We start from the raw sequence: 15,222 nt of genomic DNA, 5'->3' as shown, positions 1-15,222 counted from the left end.
GACCAGTATCCCTGGGCCCCTCACCTGGCAGCTCCTGCCGAGCAGGGTGGGAGTCTCTGGCCGGCATGGAGCACAGGAAGCCCCTTCCTGCATCCCCCCCACCTGGGCTGTCTATCCTGTGCTGGTGCTCGAATGCATGGCCTCTGTGCGCTGGGCCTGGCCATCCCATCCCCGTCCCGTCCCTGTCCCCGTCGCCCTCAGGCTGCTCGGCCCACGTGGGAGGCCGCACTCCTGTCAGCGTTTGCTCCCGGGACACACACAGCTCTGGAAAGCTGTCGTGATGTGAGCTTATTTTCAAAGCAGGCTGCCAGCTTTCAGCCCAGCAGAAATTCTGGGGGGCCGGGGAGACCCTGCAGGGGGCCAGCACACAGGACTCGGCTGTGAGGGCCTGATCCCTGTTGCCCACCAGAGCCAGAGCCGAGCAGAGCTGTGGCCGAAAAGTAAAGAAAAGAGTACTGAATCAGAGGTTAATAAAGGCACAGACTCGACTTATCTTTGTTTACTATGAGGAGAGAGGCAGCACTGCTCAGCTCTGGCACAAGGTGGTACCGAGCTGGACTCTGGGGGCTTTGTGTGCAAGTCCTGTGCTCTGACAGGCTGAGCTGCCTTCCCGCCCCTAAACTTGGCGTTTTGATGCGGCTGGTGTGACCTCAGCGTCGCCGGGCTGAGCGGGTGAACCCTTAGGCCTCGCTGCCCTCCCTCCCCCAGGGGCCGGTCCAGGGGCAGCCCCTCCACAGGAGAGCACAGTCCATGTACCTCGCTTCTACGCAGCCACACTGATTTCTGGTGCTCTTAAGGTTTGGGGACACGGATTTCTTCTGTGAGTGACCCCCGGCCGGGAGGTGGCAGGGCCTGCACTGCAGACTCTTGTGCCCTAGGCCCCAGGGCCCAGTGCTGCCGTAAGCCAGAGCGGAGCCGTGCTCCAGCCAGGAATAGAGGGGCGCTCCTTCCTCACCCCCACCCTGCATCTAGGTCTGTGTCGCCTCTACTCAGCAGGCCCTGGGGGCCTGCCACCTGTGCTTACTGCAGGGCCGCTAGGGAACCAGAAGCCTGCCAGTGACGGGCTTCTGCTCAGTCTCTCTGCCCTGCCAGCCTGCCTGCCCCTGAGGGCTCAGCAGCCTCGTCTCAATGAGGCGAGAACTGTCCCATCCCTTCACATACTCGCACACGCACACGCACACGCACAGGGAAACTCACACTCACTCACACACACACGCACACGCACTCATGCACACACACACTCACTCACACACACACACACTTATGCATACACGCACTCACACAGTCTCACACACACACACTCACACAGTCTCACACACACACACACAGTCTCACACTCACACAGTCTCACACACACACTCACAGTCACACACACACACACTCACACACACACATCACACCCAGGGGCCCTTTGTAATGACAACTCAGCAAGGAGCAAGGGCCGAAAAACTTTTTTTTTCTTAATTTTTTATTCATTTTCCTTTTTTGTTGCCCTTATTGTTTTTCATAGTTGTTGTAGTTATCGACGTCCTCCTTGGTGGATAGGACAGAGAGAAATGGAGAGAGGAGGGGAAGACAGAGCAGGGGAGAGAAAGACAGACACCTACAGACCTGCTTCACCTCCTGTGAAGTGACCCCCCTGCAGGTGGGGAGCCGGGGGCTCAAACCAGGATCCTTACACCCGTCCTTAGGCTTGGCGCCACCTGCACTTAACCTGCTGAGCTACCTACCGCCTGATTCCTTTTATTTTTCTTTGATAGGACAGAGAGAAATTGAGATGGGGAGACAGAGCGGGCAAGAGAAAGACACACTGCAGCACTGCTGAAGCTCCCCCGTATAGGTGGACAGCAGGAGTCTGAACCCGAGTGTTTGTGCTTGGTGATGTGGGCACTGGCCAGGGTGCACCCCCAGCACCCCCAGCACACAGATGCGCGTCTTCTGGGGGCACAGGCACCAAACCTGCAGTCAGCCTCGTAGGACGGAGGGGGTGGCGAGAGGTCCAAGGGGAGGCCTGAGCGGTGCCCCCCAGACCCAGGCCCCCGGGTCAGGCGACTGCCCGGAGGGGCCTCCCGCCGTCGGGGCTGAGCCGTGGCGCCTCTCGCCCTGCAGATGGAGCGGCAGCGCCTGGCGCGGGAAAAGCAGATGCGGGAGGAGGCAGAGCGCACGCTAGACGAGCTGGAGCGGAGGCTGCTGCAGATGAAGCAGGAGGCCATGATGGCCAAGGAGGCACTGGTAGCCTGGCCCGCCCCATCCCTCCTCCTGCCTCTCCCTTGCCTGCACAGACTCGGGCGGGTGGCCGGACCACACGGGCTCCCCCTCCCTGCCCTCTGTGTGGGCGTCCTCCTCACACTGCTCTACAGGGAGGGCACGGAGTCGTTCTCTGCCTCATAAGTTACCGGCTCAAATGGGTGCTGGAAAAATGGGGCTCACTCTGGTCTTTCCCTGGGTGAAGCCAGGGGCCCTGGGAGTGCCCGCCACCCCTGTGCCCAGTAGGCACCCTGGGGATGGGGTGCTGAGTTCCAGGCCTCGGTTCTTGCCAGCCTGAGGGGCTGCCGTGTGGGGTCCCAGCCTGTGACCCCTCCTGCAGATGCGGTCGGAGGAGACGGCCGACCTGCTGGCAGAGAAGGCCCAGATCACGGAGGAGGAGGCCAAGCTCCTGGCGCAGAAGGTGGAGGAGGCCGAGCAGGAGATGCAGCGCATCAAGGCCACGGCCATCCGCACGGAGGAGGAGAAGCGCCTGATGGAGCAGAAGGTGCTGGAGGCCAAGATGGAGGTGCTGGCCCTGAAGATGGCGGAGGAGTCCGAGAGGAGGTCAGGGGCCAGGGCACGGGGGTGTCCTGGGCGCCGGGTCTCCGGCCAGGCCTCTGCTTCTTGCTGGGCTGCGGGGACTGGAGCTGCTGGCGGCCCCGGTGGGTTCGCTCAGTGGGCCCCTCGTCCCCCTACCGTGCCGTGTCCCCTCTGACGGCCACCCCAGCCACACCACGAGCTGTCGGACAGGCCACAGTGGCCGTGAGCAGAGGGCCTTGGGGGGTGGGGATCACCCACACCTGCCATGCTGCTTGCTTCCAGCGGCCCACCCGGGTGGGTCTGAAGCCCCAAGCACAGCCGAGGGGAACCTCAGTGGCACCGCCTCCCAGACGTCCGCTCTGTTTTTTGTTTCCGTGCTGACCGCGCTGACTCTGGGGTTCAACTGCTGGGGCTCAACTGGTGGTGCGGCCGACTCGAACGCCTGAGGCTCCCAGTTCACCCAGCTCTGGGTGTGTCTGCCAGTGTGGCCTCTGCTCCTCTCTGCCTCCTGTGAAACCCCCTCGCTCCCCTCATTCGTGACCAGTGAAATAAATCTTGGAAAAAAGATGCTGGGGCCGGGTGATGGCGTACCTGGTTAAGCACGCATAGTGCACAAGGACCCAGGTTCAAGGACCCAGCCTCTACCTGCAGAGGGTGAAGCAGGGCTGCAGGCATCTCTCTGTCTCTCTCCCTCTCTATCTCCCCCTTCCCTCTTGATTTCTCTGTCTCTAGCCAATAAATAAATTAATTTAAAAAGGTGGGGCCAGGTGGTGGCGCACCTGGACGAGTGCACACATTAGAGTACACAAGGTCCCAGGTTCAAGACCCTGGTCCCCGCCTGTAGGGGGAAAGCTTCCCAAGTTGTGAAGTAGAGATGCAGGTGTCTCTCTTTCTCTATCTCCCTCTCTGTCTCCCCCACTCCTCTCAATTTCTATCTGTCTCTGTCCAATAATAAGTAAATAAAAATTTAAAAAGATGTCATGCTGGTGGATGAACTTTCTCCCCCACACACACACACATTATTTTCTCACCCAATTTTATTTGTTTTGTTTCTGTTTTTGTTTTCTGAGAAAGAGTAGAGGGGCCAGGTTGTGGCACACCCGGTCGAGCGCACATGTTACAGTGCGCAAGTCCCCGGCATGTGGAGGGGACCTACTCCACCGTCATCTCGGAGCTAAGCACCCGTCCCCCTGTCCCCCCAGGAACAAGGAGACAGATCAGCTGAAGCAGGACCTGCAGGAAGCCCGAGAAGCAGAGCGGAGGGCCAAGCAGAAGCTTCTGGGAATCACCACCAAGCCCACGTACCTGGTGAGCCTGGGGGGCCTGGGAGCTGCCCGCCCTTCCTCCCGGCTTTTCAGACAGGCAGGCACCTGCAGAGCCTGAGCTCGGCCAGTCGAGGCCTCTCCCAACTCAGTCCCCAGCTGGCCAGTGCCAGGGCCAGTCCAGCTCCACATGGCGCAGCCCCAGGCCTCACTGAGTGTGCAGTCCGGGCAGGCACTGTGCAAGTCTGGGGGTCCCGGGACAGCCAGGAGGAGGGCAGGCGCCACACCTGTTGGGGGCTGGGGACTGCAGGGCCCAGGGGCAGCTCAGGCTCCTCTAGGCTCACACATGGGGTGTTTCTGCTTTTCCTTTATTGATTGATTTTTTTAAAAAGATTTTGCTAATTTATTAACGGTAAAGATAAGAAAAGAGAGAAAGAACCTGACATCACTCTGGTACATGTGCCGCCGGGGATTGAACTCAGGGCCTCATGCCTGAGAAGCCAATGCCCTATCCACTGCGCCACCTCCCAGACCACAAGTTTTTCTTTTTTTTAATCATTCCTTTTTATATTTATTTACTTATTTATTTATTCATTCAATAGAGACATAAATTGAGAAGGTAGGGGACATAGAGAGTCAGAGAAACACAGAGACACCTGCCACCCTGCCTCACCACTCGTGAAGATTTCCCGCTGCGGATGGGGGAAACCGAGCCTTTGTGCCCTGTGATGTGTGCGCCACCTCCTGGCGCCTCTTTCTTGATTGATTGCTTGATTTTTCCCACCAGGAGTATCACAGAGGCTGGTGCCTGCACTAGGAATCCACTGCTCCTGGAGGCCATTTTTTCCATTTTTATTTATTGATTTTTTTAATGTTCTGAGGATTGGATAAATCCCAGAAGAGAGCTCTCTCTCTTTTTTTATGTATTTAGTCAATTTTAAAAGTTTCATTTATTTAAATGAGAGAGAAGAGTGCTGCTTGTACCTGGCACCCTAAGGTGCCAGGATCGAACTCTGTAAATGCCCTGCCGCCTGGCCCTCAGGACCCCTGAGCACACACCAGACGGCCTGCCACAGGCCTTGCCACCCTCCCCGGCGACTGGCCCAGGCACATGCCCGCAGAGAGGTCCTAACCGGGAAAGTGCTAGGGCACCAGGGTGACCCTCGGGCGTCCGATCTGCAAAGGCGTGGTGACAAATTACGGCAGTTCAGAAAGCCCTAGGGGAGTGGGGTGGAGGACAGCACAGGCTCATTTCTGCTTTCCTTGAGTTCTTGATTTGTTGATGTGGGAGGCAGAGTTATTAGATGTGAGGGAGGAGCGGCTCTGAGGAGAGACCAGAGTCCAGTCTCTGGCACTGCAAAATGTCAGAACAATACTCACGCTTTCTCTCACACACTCATTAAGTCAGTCAGTCGTTTTTGGGTTTTTTTTTTTTTTCTATTATCTTTACTTAAGGGATAGAGACAGTCAGAAATTGAGAGGGAAGGGGAAGACAGAGAAGGAGAGAGACGCCTGCAGCCCTGATTCATCATCGTGAAGCTTTCCCCTGCACGTGGGGACTGAGGGCTAGAACCTGGGTCCTTGTGCACTGTAACGTGTGCGCTCGACCAGGTGTGTCACCACCCTGTCCCAATCAACAATTTAAAAAAGAACATTTCAGGGCGGGGGTAGATAGCATAATGGTTATGCAAACAAACTGGCATGCCTGTGACTCAAGTCCCAGGTTCAATCCCCCACACCACCATAAGCCAGAGCTGAGCCGAGCTCTGGTTAATTAAAAAAAAAAAAAAAAAAGAAAAAAAAGAAGAACATTTTAAAACTTGTTTTGCTTTATTTTACTTAGATTTGATAGGACAGAGAGATTGAGAGGGCAGGTGGCGGTAGAGAAGACAGACAGACAGACACCTGCAGCCCTGCTCCAGTGCTCGTGAAACTTCCCCTGACGGTGGGGACCAGGGTCTTATACTTGACAGCATGTACACTCAGCCAGGGGTGCCACTGCCTCTCCCCCGTGCAGGGGGGAGTTTGATTTCCACCTGCTCAAAGCAGGGCACCTTCTCACTCTGCCCTCCCCATCCTCAGGGCCTGGGTGTGTCCTGAGGAAGCAGCTGGGTGGGGAGCGCCTTCATGTGTCTGACCTGCAGGCTATAGAGCGTGTTTGAGGCGGGGTACAACAAGAGCCCGGGGTGCGGGGAGGCAGGGCCTTGAGGTCAGCACACAGCCCTCCCTGGCTAATGGAGGCTTCTCCCTCGCAGCCCATGAACCCCATTCCAGCCCCGCTACCTCCAGACATCCCCAGCTTCGGCCTCCTGGGCGACAGCCTGTCCTTCGACTTCAAGGACACTGACATGAAGCAGCTGTCCATGGAGCTTGAGAAAGTGAAGTAGGTGGTCCTTCCCCTCCCCTCCCCTCCCCTCCCCTCCCCTCCATCCCTAATCACAGCAGAAGGGCCTGGCTGGCCAGGTGGGCTCCCTGGAAGGGCGCCCTCTTTGCTCTGCTGGCAGCCCGGGTGTGGGCAGGGATGGGGGCCCAGCCCTCAGCTAGAGGGTGTTCTCTCCCGAGGTGTCTGTGTGTGGTCTGATGCTGGGTGCTTCCTGCTGGGGCCTGCTCTCCGGAAAGGTCAGATAGACCTGAGCCCACCACGCCATGGGCCCGGGCTGCAGGGCCAGCGTGTCTCCGTGTCTGTGTCCGCTCCCTCACTGGGAGTCACTCCTGGTTGCGCTACCTTACTCACTTGGTGTCCAGTAGTCCAGTAGACGCAGCGGGAGACACCACAGCAATGGGGCCTCCCTGCTGCTGTCTCACCTCCAGGGGGTGCAGGGACTTGAACCTGTGCTGTGCACACACCTTACTGAGTGAACTACCCAGGCCCTGGCGTTTGAGCTCTCATCAAGTCCCAGTAGCCCGTGTGGCAGTGAGAACCCCGGGGACAGAGGTTCTGGGACTCGGCCCCTGGCGCCTGAGGCTGGGCCTGAACCACACCGGCACCTCTGGGCCTCTCCCCTTCCTGACTGTGGCCCCCGCCTGCAGCCGTCTCCCGCGGGCTGTGCTTCCCTGCTTCCCGGTGTGGGCCAGGGAGCTCCAGTCAGCCCTGGATGGTGAGAGTGCGGGCTCTTGGGGGTCTGGGTGCCCGGGGCCCTGCTCTCTGTGCTGCCGGTGGCACAGAAATCGAACCTGTGCCTCCGGCTTTGGATGCAGAAACCTCCGAGAGCGCCAGCCTGCGGTGTCTGTCCTTCCTTCCTTCCGGGCTGAGCCCCTCTCTGCCCGCAGGGTGGAGTACGGTGTCTGTCCTTCCTTCCTTCCTGGCTGAGCCCCTCTCTGCCCGCAGGGCTGAGTTCATGGAGAATAGCAAACACCTGCAGGAGCAGCTTAACGAGCTCAAGACGGAGATCGAGGCGCTGAAGCTCATGGAGCCGGAGACGGTGCTGGACGCCCTGCACGAGAGCGCCGAGCGGGCCAGTCCCGGCAGCAAGCACAACACCGCCAAGAAGGTGCAGGCCCGGGGCTGGGAGCCCCGGACGAGGACCCCGTTTCCGACCCCCACCCTCCGGCCTGGGCCTGCCCGCCTCTGGGCGACAGAGCTGTGAGTCCCCCGGGCGCCCCGCGCTCTGTGCAGAGCTCAGAAACCACATTCGGGATTTTTTTTTTAAAGACACTGCTCACGCTTAAAAGGGAGCCGCCAGAGGAACCGTGACGTTTCACTGGCAAGTCCTCCCCTGTATCGCTGCCGGCTTCATCTTTCTCCCCCAGTATTCCAAGTTTCAGCTTTTTTTTTTCTTTTGCCTCCAGGGTTGTCACTGGGGCTCAGTGCCGGCAGCCAATTTATTCCACTTTATTGAACAGGACAGAGAGAAAATGAGAGAGGAGGGGGAGATAGAGAGACAGACACCTGCAGACCTGCTTCACCGCCTGTGAAGCCACCACCCTGCAGGTCTGGTACTGGGGCCTCGAACTGAGATCCTTGCACGATGCTCTGCGGCTCCTTACATTGCAGCCCTCACAGCCCCCCAGTAAGAACCGTGTGTGTGTGCAGTGGGTGAGCTGTGTCTGTTAGGGTCTGTGCATGTGCAGAGCTGGAGAGAGGGCCTAGGGTCTGCGCATGTGCAGAGCTGGAGAGTGGGCCTCGGGTCTGCGCATGTGCAGGGCTGGAGAGTGGGCCTAGGGTCTGCGCATGTGCAGGGCTGGAGAGTGGGCCTAGGGTCTGCGCATGTGCACGGCTGGAGAGTGGGCCTAGGGTCTGCGCATGTGCACAGCTGGAGAGTGGGCCTAGGGTCTGCGCATGTGCAGAGCTGGAGAGTGGGCCTAGGGTCTGCGCATGTGCAGAGCTGGAGAGTGGGCCCAGGGTCTGCGCATGTGCAGGGCTGGAGAGTGGGCCCAGGGTCTGCGCATGTGCAGGGCTGGAGAGTGGGCCTAGGGTCTGCGCATGTGCAGGGCTGGAGAGTGGGCCCAGGGTCTGTGCATGTGCAGAGCTGGAGCGTGGGCCCAGGGTCTGCGCATGTGCAGAGCTGGAGCGTGGGCCTAGGGTCTGCGCATGTGCAGGGCTGGAGAGTGGGCCTAGGGTCTGTGCATGTTCAGAGCTGGAGAGTGGGCCTAGGGTCTGTGCATGTTCAGAGCTGGAGAGTGGGCCTAGGGTCTGTGCATGTGCAGAGCTGGAGAGTGGGCCTAGGGTCTGCGCATGTGCAGGGCTGGAGAGTGGGCCTAGGGTCTGTGCATGTGCAGAGCTGGAGAGTGGGCCTAGGGTCTGTGCATGTGCAGAGCTGGAGAGTGGGCCCAGGGTCTGCGCATGTGCAGAGCTGGAGAGTGGGCCTAGGGTCTGCGCATGTTCAGAGCTGGAGAGTGGGCCTAGGGTCTGTGCATGTGCCGAGCTGGAGAGTGGGCCCAGGGTCTGTGCATGTGCAGAGCTGGAGAGTGGGCCTTGGTTCTGCGCATGTGTTTTGCATCTGTATTCCAGCAAGGGAAAGGGAAGCCTAGGGGTGTGGCTGCCAGAGGGGCAGGTTCTAGGAACACACCTCCTGGCTATGGCAGCCCATGCTCTGCCCACGTGTCCTGGCGTGGGGCGCTGCACTGGACATGCCAGAAACAGACGCCTCTGCAGGACGCTCCCTCAGGAGCCCCTGTGAGTGTCCCTGATTGTTCTCAGACTGGTGCCCTGCTGAGTATGAGTGTAGGGCCCAGTGACCGGGCGAGGGCGGCCAGGAGCCACAGAGACAACCCGCACACGCCCAGGTGGTGTCCTTCTTTCCAAAAGATTTATTTCATGGCTGGGAGATAGCTCACCTGGGAGAAGTCGCACGAGCTCGAGTGTGAGGTCCCAGGTTCAGGCCCTGCCACCACAATGAGCGCTGTGCCAAGGGGAAGAAAGCTTTCGTTTGTCTGGTAAACCAGGAAGTGACTTAGTAGCTACCGTGTCGGATTCTCAAGCCACTCCCCAGCATCACATGTACCAGAGTGATGTTCTAGTTCTCTCTCTTTTTATATATTTATTTTCCTTTTTGTTTCCCTTGGGTTTTTTGTTTATTTTTTGTAGTTACTGTTGTTGCTGTCGTTGTAGTTAGATATAGATAGGACAAAGAGAAATGGACAGAGGAGGGGAAGACAGAGAGGGGGAGAGAAAGACAGACACCTGGAGACCTGCTTCACCGCCTGTGAAGCAACCACCCTGCAGGTGGGGAGCCGGGGGCTCGAACTGAGATCCTTACGGGTCCTTGCGTTTCATGCCACGTGCACTTAGCCTGCTGTGCTACTGCTGGACTCCCTCTAGTTCTCTCTCTTCTTTGCTCTCATTAGTAAATAAACCTTCAAGGGAATTAAAGGTGGAGAGGGTGTCTGCCGGGAGTGGTGAAATCACGCGACAGGCCCGGCACTAGCCCCTGTTGACAGCTGAGTGATGAGTCTTGTTCCTGGAGGTGTGGAGCAGGTGCTGTGAGGGGCAGCCAGGACACCGCTCCAGCACGCGCGGCAGCTGGGATGGAACTGGGAGCCTCGGCGCCTGAGTCCTAGGCTCTCCCAGCTCCGTGGGCTCCAGAGCCACCAGCGCCTCGCCCCTGGCACCCTGGGCACAGCCAGCACCAGCCTGTGTCCCAGGATCCAGGAATTCCTGGAGCCGGTGTGTGAACAGCCTGCCTGCAGCCTGGGCTCTCCGCCTGGGGACACGGCCAGGCCTCCCTGTTCCTCTGCCTGCCCTGGAGACCAGGGAGGCCAGCACGGCCTGGGCCCTGCGTGCGCGCGCACACACACACACACACACACACACACACACATACACACACGCACACAGGAGAGAGGGGAGCCATGTGTGGAGGGTCGGCCTTGTGCAGCTCCTGGTAGTGACAAAGGGTCCACACTGAGTGCTGTGGGGTGGGGGTCCCTTCCGGGGTCTCCCCCTTTGTGAGGGCAGGGCTCTGGCCCCTGGCCAGTCCTCTGAGGCCTTCTGGTAAACTCTCCTCCCGAGGCCGTGGCCCCACCCCTGCCTGGAGTGTCCACCAGCCATGGGCACAGGGCCCTCTGAGCACCCACCCTGGTTGCCTGGGGGCTCTTAGGGAGGGAGCTCTGTGAGCCGGAGCCTCGGTGCCCGAGCTTCTTGGAGCCACTTTCAGAGGGGCTTCTGGAGTTGGCGCCGGTGCAGGAAGGCCAGATGCCTGCTACACGCGGCTTATTCGTGGGGAGCCCCGAGGCCAGGAGACTTGGCAGGGTGACGGGGGCCAGCGCACAAGCTGCCTTGTTCCGGAGGCTGTGCCAGGGGTACTTGCTCCGAGTCCTCCTCCCCCAGCCCTGGAGACAAGAGGGACACCCGGAGACTGGGCACAGAGCCAGCTTCTCCCCAGCCCCCCCCTCCCCCCCAGGCTCTGCTACCCTGCTGCTTAGACTGGGGCTTTCAGTCAGCCAGCACACACTGAGTGCCCAGGTGCGGTCTGCGGAGAGGTGTGGGTGGGAGGATGCCTGGGCTGTGCTCTGCGCCCTCTCACCCTGAGGCTTGTCAAACCAGCAGGGCAGGGAGCAGGGCTGCCTCTTCTGGAAGCTTCTGCTGGGGGAGACCCCAGTCGTGGGTGTGGAGTTGAACTGGGGTTCAGCAGCCCAAGGAGGCAAGCCCACCCCCCAGTCCAGGCCACAGGCTCCCTGCCGAGCCAAGCCTGTGGCCCTGCTGTCCGGCCAGGGGCCCTGGGCCTGGGGCGACAGCCTTGCCCGCCACAGACAGCACCCCGCCGAGGCCCAAGGAGCGTCCCCGGTACCCGCCCCGAAAGGAGCAGCCTGCCTGACGCGTGGCCTCACCCCTGCTCTGCTTCCTTGCAGCTCACTCTGCAGAGCGCCAGGTCCAGAGTGGCCTTCTTCGAAGAGCTATAGCGGGCCGCCCGCCACCCCACGGTGCGCCTCCCCTGTGGGAGACGCTGCGGGAGCCACTCGACTGGGGCCTGCAGAGGGCGCTCCTGGAGCCCCGGAAACCTCCATCTGAGTGAGGCCCCTGGCCAGCCAGCAGAAGGTTCCCCCAGGCACGGGGCCTCCCACCCCGTGACCATCTGTACAACCCTTCCGCACCTGCCAACCCTCCTCCGCCTACCTTTGTGGAAGCTACCCAGGGGTGCCATCTCTGCCCGGTGCTGACCACGCAGCCCAGCAAGGCGGTGAGCGACCCCCTTGGAGACTGGGCGACACCCCGGCCTTCCAGAACGTTCATCTCCGCTGGCCTGCAGGGAGGATGCCTGACTCCCTTAGACCGTGTCTGGAGCAGTCTGCCAGCTGTCTCACCAAGTTTGCCTGCACCCTGGGCTGCATTCCCGCCGCACCCACAAAGACCCAGGGCACACCTGTGGTGAAGGCTGGCCGCCACCCCGCCACCCTGCCCGGGTCTGAGAGGGAGACCGGCTTCACCTGAGGAGGGGGGGATGGGGAGGGGCTGTGGTCACACTTTAGCCAGCACCTTACAGCCCAGCCGTGACTGGCCGGCACAACTGCTCCTGGGGCTCCTGGGACTCTCGGTGGACACCATGCCCGGGGGGCTGTCTGATCTAGACCGCCTCTCCTCCTGTCAGGCGCCGGCAATCCCCCAGCACTGTCCCCCCGGGCCTCAGTGTGCCCTGGTGGGCTTCTGGGAGAAGACCGCAGCAGATCCCTGTTGCTTTGAGACTCAGCCCCTCCAGAGACGCAGCCAGGCCTCTGTGCCCAGGGTGTGCTGGGCCAGCCACCCCTTATCCAGCCCCTGTCACAGCGGCACCACAGAGGCTCTAAGCTTGGCTGCCCATGGCTTCCAGAGCTCCCTGTGTGTGTCCCCTGCCCGCTGTCCAGCCCAACGTTCTGAGAGCAGCTCCCTTTCTCCACCTTCACCTGCCTGCAGCGCAGGGCCTTCTTAGTAAACACCGCAGGGCTGGAGTAAATCGGCCTTGAACCGCGGTGCACCTGGGGTATAGGGAGGGCCAAGCCGGTGGCCCCAGAAGAGCCTCGTGGGGCCTACAGGCAGAAGCCATGACAGGCAGACCACGGAGACCACTGCCCGCCCTCCTTGTCCTTCAGTCATGCTGCCCACCCACCAGTGCGCCGACCTGCCTTGGCTGCTGCTCACCTGTGACCTCACGTAACACTCTGGGACTGTGCCTTGTCACCGCTCAGTGGGGCCTGGCGCCCTGGGAAGGGGTCTCCTGTGAAGGCCTAGCTGGGGCGTGGCATGGGGTGGACAGCTGTGTAATTAAACGGTTGTTTTAATAAAGTCTAAGCTGCAAGCAGGGCTGCCTGGGCGTCCTCAGTGAGTTTGGGGCTCAGAACATCAAGGTCTGGGTGGCGGGGGGCCCCTTGGGCTCTAAAGAGGCTTTGTCCCCTGGGGACCCCAACTCCAGCCCCTGTCCCCAGTGAGGAGCCAGGCCTTTTAGCGCTGGGAGAGCAGTCACTGCCCTCACTCGGGGGACCCGGAAGCTGGGGTGCCCCTCCAGGTGCAGCCTGTGTCCCCGCCCGGGACCCCCCAGCTGTGACACAGGGCGCCCAGCTGTTGTCCCCGAGCCACTTGACAATCTTCACACCTGAAGTTGGGAGCAGCTGCCGTAGGGCTGGTGTGAGTGGCGGGGGCGGGGGTGGGGCTTTGTCCCGAGCTGGGCCCCGTCAGCACAGTCTAACCACTAGGTCCGTGCAGATGGGAAGCATCATGCCGTGCTGAGGCTCCCACCTGGGCTGTGCACAGCAAGCTGGTGCACTCGAGCCGTCCAGCCTGAACCCAGATCCAGGAGGCAACTGAGCTGTGAGCACGACAACCCCACCCCCCTGGGTCCCCACTGCCCGAGCCGGAGGGGAGTTGATGCTGTCAGAGGCTTCAGACAGTGATGAACTGGATAAAGCACTGGACTCTCAACCGTGAGGTCCTGAGTTTGATCCCCGGCAGCACATGTACCAGAGTGATGTTTGGCTCTTTCTCCTCCGTTTCTCATTAATAAATGAAATCTTAAAAAAGAGTCAGGCAGTAGCGCAGCGGGCTAAGCGCACGTGGCGCAAAGCGCAAGGACCTGAGTAAGGATCCCGGTTTGAGCCCCCGGCTCCCCACCTGCAGGGGTGTCGCTTCACAGGCGGTGAAGCAGGTCTGCAGGTGTCTGTCTTTCTCTCCCCCTTTCTGTCTCCCCCTCCTCTCTCCATTTCTCTCTGTCCTATCCAACAACGACTACATCAATAACAACAATAATAAAAAACAAGGGCATAAAAGGGAAAATAAATTGCCGGGCTAGCTTCATGGGCTGGAGACACGACCAGAGACTCATGGCTGAGCTGTACGCAGTGTCTCTTTATTCACGTGGAACTGTAGGCAGCACAATCTAAGCCAAGCTAAGCTAAACTAAACTATAATCACACTCCTGTCCTTATATATAGACTCACCAAGTAGGGTGTGGGAGTCCCAGGACACGCCTCTCCCGGCAAGGTGTCACCTCATTCAGAGAAGCAGCTGTCGCCTTTGGGCCACCGTGGAGAGGAGCCAGGCAAGAAATATCACATCATTAAAATGACAAATTCCTTCTCCAAGTGAACTGGAAGGCCTCCTCCTCCACCCGCACCCCCTCCCGGCTGCCGCAGCCCCCCCCAGACATAGGAGGACTGGCCAAGACCACCCGCGCGTCCCCAGGGTGACCTTGGTCACCCAGCCCAGCTCCTACAAGGACGGTGCCACTGGCCTCTGTCCCTCCCTCCCCAGCAGGCATCCGGGAGGGGAGTCTGGCCCACAGGTGAGGAAGTGAAGAGGCTCTAATGCTGGGAAAGACCCTCTAGCCGGGGCCTCTCCTCTGCAAAGGGGACCCCAGGAGCCCCACCCAACTCGAGGGCTCCGTGAAGGACCAAGCCCAGGCAGACCCTGCAGGTGCTGTCACTGTGGGTGGGGCTGGCTCTTGCTCCTGCAGGAGGCAAGCGCCCAGAGAGCAAGGCCTGGCTGTACCTCAGCCTCTCCCTCTCACAGCTGGGGACAGCTCCTCTCCCCTTGGCTAAAGGGGCACTGAGCCTGGCAGCTGTGGGGTGAATGTCCTCCACCCGGCCAGCCGGCGCGTTCACATGTCCGCTGTGTGTCTGGAGAGAGCCCACATTCACACTGCACTGCATGTGTGCCCAGGCAGACACATGGCTGCCAGGCCCACACCCCCATGCTACCCAGGACGCTGCTTTTCCTGGCCCCCATTCTACCCAGAACCCCTCTCTGCCCAGGACCTTACTCCTGACCCCTGCCCTGCACCGCTGCTCTCACGCCCTGGTGTTAGCGTCTGTGTGTGCCTGTCTGCTCCAGCACCTGCACTCACAGGCACACGCGCACACGCATACACACTCACTCACACACACACACTGCCCTGCACCGCTGCTCTCACGCCCAGGTGTTAGCGTCTGTGTGTGCCTGTCTGCTCCAGCACCTGCACTCACAGGCACACGCGCACATGCATACACACTCACACACACACTGCCCTGCACCGCTGCTCTCACGCCCAGGTGTTAGCGTCTGTGTGTGCCTGTCTGCTCCAGCACCTGCACTCACAGGCACACGCGCACACGCATACACACTCACTCACACACACACACTGCCCTGCACCGCTGCTCTCACGCCCTGGTGTTAGCGTCTGTGTGTGCCTGTCTGCTCCAGCACCTGCACTCACAGGCACACACGCGCACACGCATACACACTCACTCACACACACACACTGCCCTGCACCGCTGCTCTCACGCCCTG

At 60.2% G+C, this 15,222-nt stretch overlaps 1 protein-coding gene across 2 annotated transcripts in view; it reads left to right on the top strand.

The window, feature by feature from the left end:
* The window catches only part of LOC107523668 (merlin), a 263,651-nt gene extending 251,751 nt beyond the window's left edge, over window positions 1–11,900 (top strand). Inside the window, exons 11-16 of one of the 2 annotated variants that reach the window (XM_060192863.1) lie at window positions 2,110–2,232; window positions 2,588–2,811; window positions 3,990–4,095; window positions 6,305–6,432; window positions 7,378–7,540; window positions 11,340–11,900. In XM_060192863.1, coding sequence (XP_060048846.1) covers window positions 2,110–2,232; window positions 2,588–2,811; window positions 3,990–4,095; window positions 6,305–6,432; window positions 7,378–7,540; window positions 11,340–11,390 — 795 coding nt within the window. In that variant the 3' untranslated portion in view covers window positions 11,391–11,900. The remainder of the gene's footprint in view (window positions 1–2,109; window positions 2,233–2,587; window positions 2,812–3,989; window positions 4,096–6,304; window positions 6,433–7,377; window positions 7,541–11,339) is intronic. The other variant, XM_060192870.1, reaches the window with a different exon arrangement.
* The last annotated feature ends 3,322 nt before the right edge of the window (window positions 11,901–15,222 follow it).

This window comes from Erinaceus europaeus, chromosome 6, assembly GCF_950295315.1.
Source record: "Erinaceus europaeus chromosome 6, mEriEur2.1, whole genome shotgun sequence".
NCBI classification, from domain to species: domain Eukaryota; kingdom Metazoa; phylum Chordata; class Mammalia; order Eulipotyphla; family Erinaceidae; genus Erinaceus; species Erinaceus europaeus.
Note: the sequence above shows the minus strand (reverse complement) of the source record. Positions and strands in the feature narration are given on the sequence as shown.